Source organism: Nyctereutes procyonoides, unplaced genomic scaffold (assembly GCF_905146905.1).
Source record: "Nyctereutes procyonoides isolate TBG_1078 unplaced genomic scaffold, NYPRO_anot_genome, whole genome shotgun sequence".
Classification (NCBI taxonomy): domain Eukaryota; kingdom Metazoa; phylum Chordata; class Mammalia; order Carnivora; family Canidae; genus Nyctereutes; species Nyctereutes procyonoides.
The window spans coordinates 8,654,468-8,673,704 of NW_026575128.1; the positions used below are offsets into that span (position 1 = coordinate 8,654,468).

Here is a 19,237-nt window from a genome sequence, read left to right on the forward strand (position 1 = left end):
ACATATAGATCAATGGAACAGAACAGAGAACCCAGAAGTGGACCCTGAACTTTATGGTCAACTAATATACGATAAAGGAGGAAAGACGATCCACTGGAAGAAAGACAGTCTCTTCAATAAATGGTGCTGGGAAAATTGGACATCCACATGCAGAAGAATGAAACTGGACCACTCTCTTGCACCATACACAAAGATAAACTCAAAATAGATGAAAGATCTAAATGTGAGACAAGATTCCATCAAAATCCCAGAGGAGAACTCAGGCAACACCCTTTTTGAACTTGGCCACAGTAACCGGAGAAGGACAAACAGTGTATGTTCTCATTCATTTGGGGAATATGAATAATAGTGAAAGGGCATATAGGGGAAGGGAGAAGAAGTGTGTGAGAAATATCAGAAAGGGAGACAGAACATAAAGACTTCTAACTCTGGGAAATGAACTGGGGGTGGTGGAGGGGGAGGAGGGCGGGGGGTGGGGGTGAATGGATGACGGGCACTGAGGGGTACACTTGACGGGATGAGCACTGGGTGTTATTCTGTATGTTGGTAAATTGAACACCAATAAAAATTAATTTATAAAATTAAAAAAAAAAAGATTTGTGTGGAATCAGAAAAGACCCTGAATAGCCAGGGGAATTTTACAAAAGAAAACCATATCTGAGGGCATCACGATGCCAGATTTCAGGTTGGACTACAAAGCTGTGGTCATCAAGACAGTGTGGTACTGGCACAAAAAACAGACACATACATCAATGGAACAGAATAGAGAACCTAGAAGTGGACCCTGAACTTTATGGTCAACTAATATTCGATAAAGGAGGAAAGACTATCCACTGGAAAAAGGACAGTCTCTTCAATAAATGGTGCTGGGAAAATTGGACATCCACATGCAGAAGAATGAAACTAGACCACTCTCTTTCACCATACACAAAGATAAACTCAAATGGATGAGAGATCTAAATGTGAGACAAGATTCCATCAAAATCCTAGAGGAGAACACAGGCAACACCTTTTTTGAACTCGGCCACAGTAACTTCTTGCAAGATACATCCACGAAGGCAAAAGAAACAAAAGCAAAAATGAACTATTGGGACTTCATCAAGATAAGAAGCTTTTGCACAGCAAAGGATACAGTCAACAAAACTAAAAGACAACCTACAGAATGGGAGAAGATATTTGCAAATGATGTGTCAGATAAAGGGCTAGTTTCCAAGATCTATAAAGAACTTACTAAACTCAACACCAAAGAAACAAACAACCCAATCATGAAATGGGCAAAAGACATGAACAGAAGTCTCACAGAGGAAGACATAGACATGGCCAACAAGCACATGAGAAAATGCTCTGCATTACTGGCCATCAGGGAAATACAAATCAAAACCACAATGAGATACCACCTCACACCAGTGAGAATGGAGAAAATTAACAAGGCAGGAAACCACAAATGTTGGAGAGGATGTGGAGAAAGGGGAATCCTCCTGCACTGTTCGTGGGAATGTGAACTGGTGCAGCCACTCTGGAAAACTGTGTGGAGGTTCCTCAAAGAGTTAAAAATAGATCTGCCCTACAACCCAGTAATTGCACTGTTGGGGATTTACCTCAAAGATCCAGATGCAATGAAACGCCAGGATACCTGCACCCCGATGTTTATAGGAGCAATGTCCACAATAGCCAAACTGTGGAAGGAGCCTCGGTGTCCATCAAAAGATGAATGGATAAAGAAGATGTGGTTTATGTATACAATGGAATATTACTCAGCCATCAGAAACGACAAATACCCACCATTTGCTTCGCCGTGGATGGAACTGGAGGGTATTATGCTGAGTGAAGTAAGTCAATCGGAGAAGAACAAACATTATATGGTCTCATTCATTTGGGGAATATAAAAAATAGTGAAAGGAAATAAAGGGAAAGGGGGAAAAATAAGTGGGAAACATCAGAAAGGGAGACAGAAAATAAAGACTCCTAACTCTGGGAAACAAACTAGGGGTGATGGAAGGGGAGGAGGGCGGGGGGTGGGGGTAAATGGGTGACGGGCACTGAGGGGGGCACTTGACGGGATGAGCACTGGGTGTTATTCTGTATGTTGGTAAATTGAACACCAATAAAAAATAAATTTATTAAAAAAATAAAATAAAATAAATTAAAATAAAAAAACTTAAGAAAAAAACAAAAAGGAAATAAAGGGAAAAGGAGAAAAAATGAGTGGGAAATATCAGAAAGGGAGACAGAACATGAAAGACTCCTAACTATGGGAAATGAACTAGGTATGGTGGAAGGGTAGTTGGGCGGGGGGTGCGGGTGCCTGGGTGGTGGGCACTGAGGTGGGCACTTGACGGGATGAGCACTGGGTGTTATTTTGTAAGTTGGCAAATTGAACACCAATAAAAAATAAATTTATAAAAAAAAAGATTATTGCTGGTACATTATCATGGTTCTAGGCATGAAATCTATAGAACACTTGACAAATTTAAGTGTCATTCTTGTGTGTAGGCCATGCTAATCTTCTCTTTATCTTTCTAATATTAGTATATGTGCTGCCAAAGTGAGCACTTAAGTTACTTTTCTATTATTATCATCACTTGGGGTGGTCTACTTCAATCGTCTGATTTTTCTCCTGGTTATAGGTCACATTTTTCTGATTCTTCTTTCATCTAGCAATTTTTTAAAAAGATTTTATTTATTTGTTTGTTTGTTTATTTATTTGAGAGAGAGAGAGAGAGAGAGAGAAAATGCATGCGTATAAGCAGGGGAAGAGGCAGAGGCAGAGGGAGAGAATCTCAAGAAGATGCCCCACTGAGCACAGAGCCCAACATGGGACTCAATATTACAACCTAAGATCATGAAATGAGCTGAAATCCAAGACCAGATGCTGAAGAGACTGAGCCAGCCAGGTGGTAACTTTTATCAGATATCAAACATGTTAAGTTTCTAGATTTTGTTGTCTTTATTTTACAAAAAAAAAAATAGCTTCCCACAATTATATGGTCAACTAATCTTCAACACAGCAGAAAAAAAATATGCAATGGAAAAGTCTCTTCAACAAATGGTGCTGAGTCTGGGAAACTAACAAGAGGTAGTGGAAAGCGAGGTGGGCAGGCGGCTGGGGTGACTGGGTGATGGGCACTGAGTGGGCCACTTGGCGGGATGAGAACTGGGTGTTATGCTATATGTTGACAAATAGAACACCAATAAAAAAAATTTTAAAAAATACACACAAAAAAACAAATCGTATTGAGAAAACTAGACTACTTTCTTATACTACACACAAAAAATAAATTCAAAATAGATGAGGGACCTAAATGTGAGACAGGAAACTATCAGAATCCTGGAGGAGAACACAGGCAGCAACCTCTTTGACCTCAGCTCAAGCAACTTGTTACTAGACATGTCACTGGGGGCAAAGGAAATAAAAGCAAAAATAAACTACTGGGACTTCATCAAGATAAAAAGCTTCTGCATAGTGCAGAAAAAAACAAAACGAAAAGCCTATGGAATGGGAGAAGAGATTTGCAAATGACGTATCTGATAAAGGGTTAGTATCCAAAATCTAAAAAGAACTTATCAAACTCAACACCCAAAACACAAATAATCCAGTTAAGAAATGGGCAGAAGACATGAAGAGACACTTTGCCAAAGAAGACATTCAGATGGCTAACATACACATGAGAGCATGCTCAACATCACTTATCCTAAAGGAAATACAAATCAAAACCACAATGAGACAGCACCTCACACCTATCAGAATGGCTACAATTAACACCACAGGAAGCAACAGATGTTGGCAAGAATACAGAGAAAGAAGAGCCCTCTTACATTGTTGGTGGGAATGCAAACTGGTGCAACCACTCTGGAAAACAGTACAGAGGTTCCTCAAAAAGTCAAAAATAAAACTACCCTATGATCAAGCAATTGCACTACTAGGTATTTACCAGAAGTATACAAAAATACATTCCAGAGGTGCATACACCCTGATATTTATAGCAGCCTTATTAACAATAGCCAAACTATGAAAAGAGCGTAAGGGCCCATCAACTAATGAATGCATAAAGAAGATGCGATACACACACATACACATACACACACGCACACACTGGAATATTACTCAGCCATCAAAAGTAATGAAATCTTGCCATTTTCCATGACATGGATGGAGCTAGACTGTATTATACTAAACAAAGTAAGTCAGAGAAAGACAAATACTATAGGATTTCACTCATATGTGAAATTTAAGAAACAAAACAGATGAACGTATGGAAGGGGGAAAAAAAGAGCAGAGGAAACCAGTTGACGCAGGAAGGGGGTTGAGCTACATGGGTAATGGGTATTAAGGAGGGCACTTGTGATGAACCCTGGGAGCTATATGTAAGTGATGAATCATTAAATTCTACTCCTAAAACCAGTATTACACTATGTGTTAACTAACTAGAATTAAAATTAAAATTTGGGGGAAAAAAGGTTAATTTATTTTCAGAGCAACTTAACCATTAGCTATTTCAAGACTTGTTTTTAAGCTTTGTTAGGACTGTCCTAGAGAAGCCTTTATTTCAGGGCTCATTTAATCTTTTCTACCACCTGTATTGAATGCCTGTGCTATTAAGTACTCTAATACTAGAGTTTCAAACAGTATTGGAACTCTAGTATTTCTAAACCCTGTGTGAGCTCCAAGTGTTATTTGGTTAGCATCTCCTTGGTATTTGTTCTTTCTTAAACCTCAAGGAGTCTTACCCTAGGCATTCACTGCTCACTAATCAGCCAAAGACTCAAGAAACACTTAGGAAGATTTCTGGAGGCCTTTCTAGATGTAGCTGTCATCTCTGCATTACTTTGCCTCATAAATTCCATAAATTTTGTCCCATACCGCAATCATACCAAACTCTTGATTTCTGTCTCCTCAGTTCAATGAAATTGCTGCACTGTATACTTGGTTCTCTTTCAGGGATGGGAATCTTTGCTTCCTTCTGCATAATGCCTAGAAAAACTTGTTTTGAATCTTTCCTACCCCACATTTTCTATTACAAATGGCTAGAGGGTTAGTCTCGTATAAGTGACTATGTCATGGCTCCAAGAGTGTAAGTTTCTACTTATATAATTTTCTATCATGTCTTTTTCACTTATAATAACATGCAAATATACTACTGTCTGGTTATTTCAACATTATTTAACATTTCTCTATTGCTGGATCTCTTGGTTAAAGTTATTTCTATTGTAAATAATAGTGTGATGAAGATCTCTTAAACAAATGTTTGGATATAATTTTAAAATTAAAAAGGTAGACTACTTAAATGTTTATTAATAGGGAAGTTGCTATTTAAATTACTCCTACATTCATTTATTATTAAGTATAGAGGCATATGTTAAGGGTTGAACTATGTCTCCTAAAAAGAGAGGTTAAAGTCCTACTAATCTCCAGTACTTCAGAATGCGACCTTATTTGGAAATAGAGTTGTTCCTACTGTAGTTAAGATGAAGTTATTAGGGTGGACCTTAATATAATAGGACTGGTGTTCTTTGATGAAAGGGGGAGATTTGAACACAGATATAGAAAACAGTGTAAAGACACACAAGGAGAAGATGGTTATCTGACAGGAGTGATGCATTTACAAGCAAAGGGATGCCAAGGGTTGGCAGCACATACCAGAAGCTAGAAGCAAGGAAGAACCCTCCCCTACAGCTGTCAGAGAAAACATGGCCCTAATAACACCATGATTTTAGACTTCTAGCCTCCAGAACTGAGAGACAAACATTACTGTTGTTTTAAGTCACCGGATGTGGAACTCTGTTATGAGCACTAGGAAACTAATATGTCATACAATAAAGATCAAGTGATTATTAAAAATCATGTTAAAAAACTTTCTAAAATATGGGAAAATGCTCATCACAATGTCTGAAATAGGTACTATTATTATTCCCATTTAACAAATATGAAAAATGAGGTCCTAGGCTTAATAATTTGCCTAGGTTGGCTGCAACATGATTTGAATCCAGGTTGACCCCTATGTGCACTTAACTTCTATGCCATACTATCTCTTAATTATTAAAAGTTGTAAACAGCATTAGAACTCTCAATGCAAACTGAGAGGTCAGTTCTATTTAAATATAAACAAAATAAGCCTGGGAAGCAAGAATGCAGAAACCTGAACTGAGCTGGAGATAAAATACTCTAACATTCGCCAAATACAGTGCATTTTACTCATTGTCTTTTTTTTTTTTTTTTTTAAGTAATCCCTATTCCCATTGGAGGGCTTCAACCTATGATCAAGAGTCTCATGCTGTACTTACTGAGCCAGCAAGGTGCCCCTACAGTGCATTTTATTTATTTTATTTTAATTAGTTTATATTAGTTTTTTTTTTTTTTTAAGTAATCTCCACACCTAATGTGGGGCTTGAACTTACAACCTCAAGATCAAGAGTTACATGATCTACCAACTGAGACAGCCAGGCACCATCTACAGTGCATTTTATTTTTTTAATTTTTAATTTTTTTTCAAATATATATATTTTTTAAATGCATGAGAGACAGAGAGGCAGAGACACAGGCAGAGGGAGAAGCAGGCTCCATGCAAGGAGCCCGATGCAGGGCTCAATCCCAGGACCCAGGGACCAGGGACCATGCCCTTGGCCGAAGGTAGATGTTCAACCACTGAGCCACCCGGGTGTTTTTTTTTAAGATTTTATTTATTTATTTATGAGAGACAGAGAGACAGAGAAAGGCAGAGGCAGAGGGAGAAGAAGGCTCCCCATGGAGCAGGGAGCCCAATGTGGGACTTGATCCCAGGACTCCAGGATCACAGCCTGAACTGAAGGCAAATGCTCAATCAACTGAGCCACCGGGTGCCCCTACAGTGCATTTTAGAATAAATTTTTCAGAGTGGCCAATCCACAGAGTAAACTTAAAAGAACACCTATACCTAAAAAGTAGTCAGAATAATAAACACTTCTATGAAAATACACTATTCTTTGTTATGTTTTATTTTCTCTTATAAAACTGTGAAAAGTCCATTCCTTGAGTAACGAGGAAAAAAGCCTAGAGATTAGAGGCTGAGTATACCATGGGACAGGCTGTTAAAAAAACTAGAGTTCTCAGAACCTGTAGGAATAAAAAAAGGAAATTTTTCTATCACAGGCAGTTTATGTTTATAAATGAACTGGGAAATTAGTAGAAAGGGTCAGAAAAGCTTCTAGGTAGAAGTTTAGTTGAGAACAAAGCAGTTTTATATGTCACATCCCATTCCCTAAACCCTCCTCCCCTACCAACTGGACATAAAAGAGCTTTTACTGAGTTGTCTTTTTGAAGTATGCACTGAATTTTCAGCAAAGAGTAAGAAAGTATCTAATAAAATTTACTGCTATTTCTTACAATACTATTGTTAAAAATAACGTTCATGTTGAGGCCGTTTTTAATATCATCCCTACTGAGGTCCTATAAAAGAAATTTATCTTCCTATGAGGATACGGAATGGTTTTTCCTCCTTATATAGAAAGAGAATCATGTAGCTGATTATTTGCAGCCCATCACAAAAAGAACATGAATTACCATGTATGGTCTACATATTTACATTCTACTATTTTCCTTATAGACTTTAAATTCCTTTTCAAATTATTTTTCCTTGATCTTGATTTCTAATTTCAAATATTGTAATTAATACTCAATTAAAGTGTTTCTACTATTAAAATGTTTCTTGTATAATATTTCAAATCATTTATGGAATAAGTTTTTACTAATAACCAACCAAAGAGTTGTAGCACAACCTTCAAAAGAGTGATACAGAATCTGATCTAAATTCTTGCTACTCTAGGGATGCCCAGGTGGCTCAGTGGTTAAGCAGTTTGCCTTTGGCTCAGGGAATGATCCTGGAGTCCCCGGATTGAGTCCCACAACAGGCTCCCTATATGGAGCCTGCTTCTCTCTCTGCCTGTGTCTCTGCCTCTCTCTCTCATGAATAAATAAAATCTTAAAAAAAAAAAAAGTTTAAATTCTTGCTACTCTAGAGACCATGGGTGCTGAGAGCAATGTCTTAAACAATGGAATTTTACATAGATGAGGGTTGGGCACTGGAATGAACCATAAACATTGGATCACCATAAAATTTTTGCTTAGCCTATGGGTCCACTGTAGGCTCCTAATCTTCATATTCCATGAGGTCAGAACAGTGCCTCATTCAGTGTCATTCAGTACCTAGTATTACTAAGCTAATTCTAAAAGAATAAATTTAGTTTATACGCTAACATTCTCTTTTTAAGTAATCTCGCTGCCCAATGTGGGGCTTGAACTCATGACTCTGAGATCAAGAGTCACATGCTCTATTGACTGAGCCAGCCAGGCACCCCTGAAGATTCTCTTATACTGTATCTTTTAAAATCTGTGTCCTTAAAAAAAATCACTTCAATATACTATTTAAAAATGGCTTTCCTGTCTAAAGAGAATTTCACCAGAAAAAGAAAAACATAGTTCTTTTTGGTACATACGATTCTTGCTGCAGACATGTTGCATGGCCCAAACTGCCCATAGCTGGACTCCTGGTGTTGTAAAACAGCCAAGTAACGGGAAAAATGGATTAAAGGACCTAAAATTTCAAAAGATAAGAGAAAAGTTATATCCTATACTTAGTGTCATTTTCTAAAGCAATAATTCCTAAGCTTTTCATTCTAGAAATTTCATCCTACCATTATACTAATATAAGTGAACCACAGAACATCTTTTCTTTGTCTTAGCCATTTGAGAAAGAAGTATATTTGGATAAAAGACTTGGTACAAAAGATGGAAAGTGATCAGAACAAGGTACTCACAAAAGTTTTTCTTTTTTTTTTCAAAATTACTCTTTTGGGGCACCTGGGTGGCTCAGTTAAGCGTCTGCCTTTGGTTGAGGTCATGATCCCAGGTTTCAGGGATCGAACCCCACAACCAGACTCCCTGCTCAGGGAGAGTCTGCTTTTCACTCCATCCCTCCCTCTGCTCATGCTCTCTCTCTTAAATAAATAAATAAATATCTTTAAAAAAAAAAAAAAGACTTTTTTCTTTGGTCTTGAAGATAAACATTTGAAGAGTAGCAGACCTTGATTTGGAAACTTAGAAAAGGAGAAGTCAGTTGATAACAAACTGATAGAGAACACCATGACGGTCTAGAATTAGCCTATTTTTACTGGTCTTCTGGTCCAAATAGGTAGAACACAAGTTGGGGGAATCAAAAAAGTTGGCAGTATCAGCATTCATGAAGTAGAGAACAAAAATAAGAATAATATTATTTATGCAGCAATATGGAGTACTTCAGGTACTCTGTAACTTAGCTATCAAGTCACCTAATTGTCATAAAGAGTTAGACATCCTATATGCACCTTAAGAAATTATTATAAACTGTTTCCCCAAACTAACCTGGTGCTACTTCTAGTCCTTTCAATGTGTCATCTTGTCCTGGACCTCTTTTCATTAACACATTATTTCTTCTTCCTAAAATCTCCTGCCTCTTAGTTATCTCTCAAAACTCAGCTCATAATCTACATCTTCTGGAAGCTTTTTACCACTTTCCAGTGCATTTAAGTTCTGTCATCTTTACTTTCATAGAATTCTATTCATATAACTAGCTTAATAGTGAATTATATCTGATTCACATTTTGTTGTCCCTCACTAGACTGTAAGGTTCTTTTATTTTCTTAAAAAAGACTTATTTGAGAGTGAAAGCATGAATGGGAAGGACAGAGGGGGAGAGAAAATCTCAAGCAGACCCCACCCTGGCTCCTCACAGCTCAAACTCACAACCCTGAGATCACAACCTGAGCTGAAACCAAGAGTTGGAAATGCAACCGACTGTGCTACCCAGGCATCCCAGCTGTAAGGTTCTACTGTGTAGGCAACATATCTTACTCATCTTTGAATTTCAAGAGCACAGAGCAAGTCCTTGGCACTTGGCTTCAATAAATGTGGAATGAAGGAAGAATTAATGAATAATAGGTAGCAGAAAAAAGTAAAAATACTTTGATCTTTTTAAAAGCCAGTAAAAGGAGAGATGCCTGAGGGAAAATGCATTATACATCTAGTAGGAATGATCTCTAAGCAAGCAAAATGACAGTTACTAGCTTTATATTAGTTTTCTTGCTAATTACCTGTATGCTACCATCTCACACTCTGGAGTTGGCCATTTCAAAATAGCTGAATGCTGCAAGACATAAGACACACAAAAAAAGAATACAATATTTATTTGGCACTGCATTATTGCATTATGAGACTCTGATAGTTTAACTATTATTAATGCTGTTTGTATGCTTCTAGAAAATACCAAATGACCCTACCAGATCATCCAGAAGAGAATTCCTCTGGCTACGGCTCAATGTCCAAGCTTGTTCCCCTCTAGATATTAAATGGGCAATAATTCCAGCTGCGAAGTAACTAACTTCCACTTCAACACTATGTAGGAGGCTACTGATGTGGTCTATAAAATCTTTCCACATTAATTCAGAATGCAATTCTTGTACTTCAGCTATATTATTCTGGAAAAAAAGAAGATATAAAAATTAAAGTCATATGAATATGATCCTCTGCATTCTAAGAAAAATCCTGCTCTACTAAAATAACTTCACCTTTTGTGCATATGCCAATACATGTTTAAAGCATTGCAATCTCTGTTCCTTCTTAGAATGGCTTCCCTTGGAAGTACATAACAACATCTCTATTCACATGGGAAACAACTGAAGCGGCTTCCAATTTATACTGTGGTTGATCTTCCAAAGGATGTAACATCTAACTTACTACTCTGGAGATTAATCCTCATTCTTAAAACTTCATTTGATCTACTATGAAATAGTAATTTTCCTCCTAACATGTTGATTCTATTTCTTAAGAGCCAACACCCTGAACCTTTGATTGTTGAGACTAGTCACTCCCTCACTTAAGTCATTCTAGAATAAATCAAAGTGAAAGGCATCTTTCAAGTATATACTTTGTAAGAACTAACAAGTTTTCTTCTTCAATATGAAAAAGAGTGAAGGTAGAAGAGACAAGTTTAACTCTAAGCGTTTTTGAATGTGTATAATCTATTTAAATGTGTATAATCTATTTTCTACCAGCATCAACAGTTAATCATTGCCCTTCTCTAATCTCACATATTCAAATAAGAAAAGGCATTTCAGGGGCACCTGGGTGGCTCAGTGGGTTAAGCATCTGCCTTTAACTCAGAGCCCTGAGATGGGCTCCCTGCTCAGCAGGCAGTCTGCTTCTTCTTTCTTCTCTGTCCCTCCCCACTGCTTATGCTCTCTCTCTCTCTCTCTCTAATGAATAAAATCTTTAAAAAAGAAAAGAGGTGCCTGGGTTGCTCAGTCAGTTAAGCATCTGCTTTTGGCTTGGGTCTTGATTCCAGGGTCCTGAGATTGAGCCCCATGTCAGACACCCTGCTCAGCAGGGAATCTGCTTCTCCCTCTCCCTCTGCTCATGCCCTCTCAAATAAATAACTAAAATCTTTTAAAAAGGGATTTCACATTCATTTTCCATATTCTTCCCTATTCATATGTTTTACACAGGATTTTTTAAAAAGATTTTATTTATTTATTCATGAGAGAGAGAGACAGAGAGAGAGAGAGAGAGAGGCAGAGGGAGAAGCAGGCTCCGTGGGGAGACTGATGTGTGACTCGATCCCAGGACCTGGCGATCACGCCTTGAGCCAAAGGCTCACCACTGAGTCACCCAGGTGCCCCCATAGTATTCTTATAGTGACAAAAAAAAAAAGAAAGTAAAGAAACAAAGACCCTATGAGAAGGACACACTTTGAACTTAAAGCCCCACAGAAGATGATGCATCACAGTGCTAAGTTACAATTTGCAATGAAAACATTCCATAATAAGTAAGAATCATCAAACATAATAGTAGACTCCCCTCCCCAAACCTCATATGGCTGCAACTCTTTTTTTTTTTTTTAAGATTTTATTTATTTACTCATGAGTGAGCACAAGCAGAAGTGGCAGAGTGAGAGGAAGAAGCAGACTCCCCATTGAGCAGGGAGCCCAATGCAGGGCTCCCTCCCAGGACCCTGGGATCATGACCTGAGCCGAAGGCAGACATTAACTGACTGAGCCACCCATGCACCCTGGGCATGCAATACTTGATCTTGGGATTCTAAGTTGGAACTCCATTTGGGGGGTAGAGATAAGTTAAAAGAAAAATAAGGTTCTTAAAAAAAAAATTCTTTCCTGCCATAAACAAGTTATTAGAAAACCAGACAAAAATATATGGAGAACTATTTTCTGACAGTGAACAAGAGGTATATAAATAAGCATGTATATATCTGGGAGAAGGTACTCATATGGGGCAGTTTCCAGGATTGCTGTGCAAGTAAAAAGAGCCGAAAGAGAATATGGCAGTTACTGCCATATTGCCAAGTTGCTGAGTTGAAGAGACAAAGATCTGTGATCAAGGTGGCCAAGGCAGCAAAAATATGTAGAACAGAGTACTAGAAAGGAAAAAGCTCCAGAGAGAGAGAGAGAAAGACACCTATAGAGGGATTCCCTCAGATCTTGCTGAATAATGAGGCAGTGAAGCTCCATGAGGCTAGGGAAAGAACTATCAGAAAGCATACATGGGGATCCCTGGGTGGCGCAGCGGTTTGGCGCCTGCCTTTGGCCTGGGGCGCGATCCTGGAGACCCGGCGTTGGATCCCACGTCAGGCTCCCTGCATGGAGCCTGCTTCTCCCTCTCCCTGTGTCTCTGCCTCTCTGTCTCTCTCTGTGTGACTATCATGAATAAATAAATAAAATCTTTAAAAAAAAAAAAAAGAAAGCAATACATGAACACATCCCCAATCACACAGTTCACATTCCCATGAGCCAGAGAGAAGACATCACATAGTAAACAAAGCATTGCATAGGAATGGAGCTAAATTATATATCAGTTCTAGGGTAAAGTCTAATATGGAGCCCTATAACAAAGCAAATAAATAAGCTTTGAAAAGAACAACTTGATCTGTGAGGAGCTTAACCGCATGCCAGAAAATAGTCCAAGACTCTTTAAAGAGAAACAATAAAATCCAGTGATAATCAATGTAAATTCCACAATGGCATCCAGCCAAAAATTATCAGGCATACAAAGAGTCAGGAAAATATGATCCAAAAAATATATATATATGATCCAAAACCAAGAGAAAAATTAATCACTAAAAATGGACTCAGAAATGACAGGGATAATAGACTTAGCATACAAAGACTTAAATCAGCTACTACAAATGTTATAAATATGATTCAGGATGAAAGGAAAAGATAAATGTGAAGAGAGAAAATGAAGCTATAAAAAAAGATTTAAAGGTAGCTTCTAGAAATGAAAAGGATACATATAATCTGAAATGAAAAATAGGCCAGATGAAATTAGCAACAGATGAGATGCTTCAGGAAAAAAAACCCCTAGTGAACTAAAAATCATAGCAATAGGAAACATCCAAGCCAAAGCACAGAAAGAAAAAAAAAACTGGGAGAAAGGCCAGTAGGTTATTTCGCAACCAATGAGACAATAATAAGCAATCTCACATACCTTTTATTGGAGTCCCAGAAAGAGGAGATGAGACAGGGTACCAAAGCAAAACAAAACAAAGCAAAACAAAACAACCCACATATATATTTAAAGAAATAAGGGCCAAAATTTTTCCAAATTTGATGAAAATCATAAGCCAAAAATCCAAAAGAAAAAAACAATGTCCATTTAAATCTCAATAGTCAGCAGATATCCCATGTCCTTTTTTTTTTTTTTAAGACATGTATCTTTTGAAAATAAAGCAAGGTTCTTTTTTATACAAACAAAACCTGAGTGGAAAATTCATTGCCAGCATACCTACACTAAAAGAAATATGTAGGTAAATAGAAAAGACACATTTCTCGTTTTTAATTCTATTTGATGGAAGACTAATGAGGATACCTACTTCTGGCCAAAATGAAGGGGGCCAGAGTTACTTTTCTATCTGAAACAACTGGAAAAACAAACATCAAACAAGTTTTCAAGACACTGGACATTAGGTAATAAGGTATATTGACCTTTAGATATGGAAAACAAGGTGAGATCTGCTTTGAGTTCCTAGGCTGTGGCATATGGATGTAGCACTGAAGCAGAACCCATGGAGTTGAAGAGATGGAGCTGAGAGTTCAGGGAGACCAAGGCAATTCATAGGACAGAATGCCAGGTAGATGAGAACTACACAGAGACAGAATCCAGAGAGCCACAGAGAACACCACTGAAACCATCTGAGAGCAGGAAATGATAAAAATTTACCCGTAAGTGACACAGGTGCTATAATTAGCAGAGTAGAACAGTGAAACAGTTATTGTATTTCTTACATTCAAAAGTTAAGCAGAAACATGAAAGATATAATAAAGACCCAAACTGAACTTCTAGAGAAGAAAATGACAATGTCTAAGATTTTTTAAAAATCCACTGGATGGTATTAATAGCAAATTAGACATTGCAGAAGAAATGATTACTGAATTAGAAGGCACAGCAATGGAAACTATCCAAATTGGAACATACACAGAAAAATGAACAAAGAAAATTAAGAGCACCAATGAATTATGAGACAATTTCAGGCAATTTAATATATGAGAAACTGTAGTCTCCAAAGTCTCCAGTGAGTTGGGGGCAAGAAGAGCAGTACAAAAAAATTTTTTTTGAAGAAATAAGGACCAAAAACTTTTCAAACCTGATGAAAACTATAAACCTATAGATCAAGAAGCTCAATGAATCCCAAATACAGGAACCACGATGTAAATTACATCAAGACACATCATAATCACATTACTCAAAATCATTGTTAATCTATATCTTAAAAGTAGCCAGAGGAAAAATCATGTACATAGAGAAGAATAAAGATAATTATGACATTAAAATTTTCATTGAAAATGAAAGTAAGAAAAAAGGTAATCAATATCTTTAAAGTCAACTTAGAATTCTATATCTGGCAAAGATGCCTTTCAAAGATGAAGGTTAAAAAAAATTATTTGTAGGGACACCTGGGTAGCTCAATGGTTGAGCATCTGCCTTGGCTCAGGGCATGATCCTGGAGTCCAGGATCGGGTCCCAAACTGGACTCCTTGCAGGGAGCCTGCTTCTCCCTCTGCCTATGTCTCTGCTTCTCTCTGTGTGTCTCTCATGTATAAATAAATAAAATCTTTTAAAAAATAATAATATAAAATAAATGTAAATGATCCAAATAGCCCAAATAAAAAGCAGATTTTTAGACTAGATAAAATAGTAAGATGCAAAGTACATAGCTGTCTACAAGAAACACATTTTTTTTTTTTGAGAGAGAGAGAGAGAGAAAGACCGTGTGCATGTAGGTGTGTATATGTATGTGTGTGTGTGACACATCTGGAAGGAGGGGCAGGGGGGAGAGAATCTTCAGTAAGCTCCATGCCCAGCACAGAGCCCAACAATGTGGGGCTCGATCTCATAATCCTGAGGTCATGACTTGACCTGAAAGCAAAAGTTGGACACTGAACTGACTGAGCCACCCAGGTGGCCCTCAAGAAACACACTTTAAATTAAAGGCATATACATGTTAACAGTAAAAGAATGGAAATATTAGTATTAGTTAATATTAGTCAAAAGAAAGCTGGGAGGACTATATTAATGGAGACAGGAGATTTCAAAGTAAAGAATATTGCCAGGGATAAAGGAGGTCATTTCATTACTTAATCAAGAGGGCATACAATTCTAACAGCTTAAGAACCTAGTAACAGAGCTCAAAATACACAAAGCAAAAATTGATAGAACTGTAGAAGAAAAAGATAAATCAACAATTATAGTTGAAGATCTCAAATTCCTATCAATAACTGCTAGAACAAGCAGGCAGAAAATCAGTAAGGATTCTTGAACAATGACAACCAACTAGACTGACTGACATTTATAGGACATTATACTAAGAACATACACATTCTTCTCAAGTGCACATGGAACATTTACTGAGATAGATCATATTCTGGGCCATAAACAAGTCTCAATAAATTCCAAAGGATTCTAATCAAAGTAGTGATTGGAGGCTGGGGATAGAGCCTTAACCTTTTTAAATACACTTCTGTACTATTTTGTTAGTGATAAAAGCATGTATTCTTTTTGGAATTTTTTTTTAAAGCATTTTTAAAGCCTTATGAAAACTCTCTAAATACTTAAACTCCACTTCTCCTCTTGAGTGACATGAACCAATTTTTGTATCTAATAATCCTGTGAATCCTGAATAAAATGATCAAATACTATGATCTATTTAATACTTCCCTATTTCTGGGCATTTAGGTCTTTTTATATTTTCTACTTATATAACTAAAGCTATAGTGAATAGATAATTCCCTATAATTCTTTTTTTTTATTTTTTTTAATTTTTATTTATTTATGATAGGCACACAGTGAGAGAGAGAGAGGCAGAGACACAGGCAGAGGGAGAAGCAGGCTCCATGCACCGGGAGCCCGACGTGGGATTCGATCCCGGGTCTCCAGGATCGCGCCCTGGGCCAAAGGCAGGCGCCAAACCACTGCGCCACCCAGGGATCCCCCCTATAATTCTTTAAATGCCAGCCCTTAGCTTTCCCAAAAATCCACTCATTGTTCAATATTTCATACTCTTACATCTGTAAAACAAACATTAAATCTATATCATTTTTTACTCATTCATCTATGCCTTCTATTATCTAATGCCTCAAGAGCAGAGAGGTCTACTCTAAAACAGCTTTTACCACACAGGCACTTTTCCTATTGTAGTGATTAAAATTAATGAAATATTTGATTCTTCACTTTTGCCTCAAAATCCTACAGGGCTCCCTTTAATCTATATCCAATATATTTATGAAATGTCTAATTTGTTAAGCAGTCTTTTAAGTAGTGATTATTAATTACCAGACACAGCATGTAAGAATATGCATAGGTTGGTGACATTTTTAAAAAGATTAATCATTTATTTGTTCATTTGTTTGTTTGTTTATTTATTTATTTATTTGCATGGGGGCGGGTGAGGGGCAAAGGGAGAGGGAGAGAGAGAATCCCATGCAGACTCCTTGCCAAGCATGGAGCCAGGCATGGGGCTCAATCCCATGACCCTGAGATCATGTTATGAACTGAAATCAAGAGTCTGATGCCTAATTGACTGAGCCACCCAGGCACCTCAGTTAGAGACATTTTATCATGAGATTTTTTTCTTCTGTTTATAAAAGTAAAATTGTTCACAGTGAAGCTTTGTATTATACCAAAAAATATATATAATAAAGTATATAACATATTTTTCCTTTTCATGTGCTGAGAATCTTAAGTGTACACATTGCTTAGAGTCTACTTTTATTTTTTTTTACTTTTTATTTTTATTTTTTTTACTTTTCTTATTTTATTATATTGTGTATATTTTCTAATGTCATTAGGTGTTTACAAATAGAGAAGCAACTTTTTTTCCTTTTTCAGATTTATTTGAGAGAGAGTGTGTGTCAGGGTGAGGGGGTGGTTGAAGGGCAAAGGGAGAGAGAAACCTAAGTGGACTCTACGCTGAGCATGGAACCCCACATGAGGTTCAATCTCACAATCCTGAGGATCAACCTGAGCTGAAACCAAGCGTTAGTCACTTAACCAACTACACCACCCAAATGTCCCAAAAAACAACTTTCAGTGTATTGTCTCAGAAGAAGAATTAATTACAGCTTGGAATTTAGCAGGAAATGTTTATATCTTACCAAAAGTCCTAGGACTTTCTGTTGAATGGATGACTCAGTTGGGAAAGACTATAAAAAGAAAGAGAAACCTATAACTACCTAAAGAATCAAATATGGTAAGTGAATACTTAAATCAATCAAGCAATGGCAAAACTATAGGCTAAATTCCCATTCTAACCTCTAGAACCCGCATGAAGAGTTCTAACCCTTGGTTTTCAATAAAATGTCTGCAAGTGGTTGGAGATTCATCTGTGAGGTTCCAAAGTGCACTCAAAGTAAACTTCAAAGTGGTGTCCACTGAATTTTGATTGGTTTTTTGCTTCACTATTTGAAGAAGTTGCTGAAATAAGGAAAATAAAATGAATTTCTCATCATGAAACTCTTATTATACTTAGTAGGGATAATGATGTCATGAGGATTGGTCTCATGGCTTAAAACATTTCCTATAAAGGTTATTTTAAGTACAAGAAACAGCTTCTTAGATCAGATTTTTCCTTCAACAAGAAAAAAGTAAGGGATCTTCAGAAATATTTTATCACTCTGATGATACCTATAATCTAATACCGTGTAAATAAAATAAAAAGCAAAATGATTAAATCTTAGGAAAACTATCTTACCCCATCAGTCAAAACATATATTCAGTTCAGATCCTGGGATAAAAAAAAAATTAGAGGGGCAGAAGAGGAAAGGAAACTAACATTTATTAAGTATCATATATATTAAAATATATCCTATATTATAGTATTGTTATGTCCATTTTGGGGGAGAGGAAACTGAGTGTGAGAAATATTAAGTAATTTGATCCTAGTCAACTTAGTAAGAGAAAATAAGAATTGGAAGAACTACTTCTAATTCCAAGTTTTCCTTAAGAAAAAAAGGAATGGACAAGTTACATACAAATAGTAAAAGAATTAAAGTCTATATTGAATTTGAAAAGACAACAGCTTTGAAATTCCATTTGTAAATTATTTCTATCATAGCCTTAACCTGAGAAATTTAAGTTTCAAAGATAAATGTTTTGAGACCTAGATAAGGCAACCATAATTCCATTTTTAGATTATAATTTGGGGGGTAAAAGGAAGTTCTGCTCAAACAGATACAAGAAAACATCAATGATCACTATTACTTAAAGTTACACACAATTCAGGAAAAAAATTTTAAGAAATGAAAACACTTAGGTGCAATTATTTAACGCAATAGCACAGTGGCTAGGAGTGTGGCACTAGAATCTGCATCTGCGTAATCTTGTTTGGCAATTTAATCCTTTGTTTCCTCATCTGTAAATTGTGGGTGAAAATTAAGAGATTAAAAAAGCTAGTGATCATCATAATCACTACTACTACAGCTGCTACTAATTCCTGCTTAAACTAAATTTTCCCCAAAACCATAAGTGGACTACTTCCTTAAAATCTTTGAATAAAAAAAAAAAATCTTTGAATATATCTCCAACCAAAATTACTAAAACAACATATAGAGCAATAAAAAGCTATATTTAAGATTAAAATGTCATCCCTGAAAATAGTAAAAAATAAATAAAATCCCTTTTTATTATATTATATATTTATTATTATATTATATAATATATATA

At 36.6% G+C, this 19,237-nt stretch overlaps 1 protein-coding gene and 1 non-coding gene across 7 annotated transcripts in view; both read right to left on the bottom strand.

The window, feature by feature from the left end:
• ZYG11B (zyg-11 family member B, cell cycle regulator) overlaps nucleotides 1-19,237 on the bottom strand; it is an 85,476-nt gene that overhangs the window by 12,038 nt on the left and 54,201 nt on the right. For all 6 annotated transcript variants that reach the window (XM_055341817.1, XM_055341818.1, XM_055341821.1 and 3 more), the window contains 5 exons: nucleotides 17,828-17,989; nucleotides 17,671-17,718; nucleotides 10,288-10,485; nucleotides 10,102-10,154; nucleotides 8,470-8,567 (listed from right to left, as the gene is read on the bottom strand). In XM_055341817.1, coding sequence (XP_055197792.1) covers nucleotides 8,470-8,567; nucleotides 10,102-10,154; nucleotides 10,288-10,485; nucleotides 17,671-17,718; nucleotides 17,828-17,989 — 559 coding nt within the window. The remainder of the gene's footprint in view (nucleotides 1-8,469; nucleotides 8,568-10,101; nucleotides 10,155-10,287; nucleotides 10,486-17,670; nucleotides 17,719-17,827; nucleotides 17,990-19,237) is intronic.
• LOC129520965 (U6 spliceosomal RNA) lies at nucleotides 2,447-2,553 on the bottom strand. Its single transcript, XR_008666728.1, has one exon. It is a non-coding gene; the product is annotated as a U6 spliceosomal RNA (small nuclear RNA).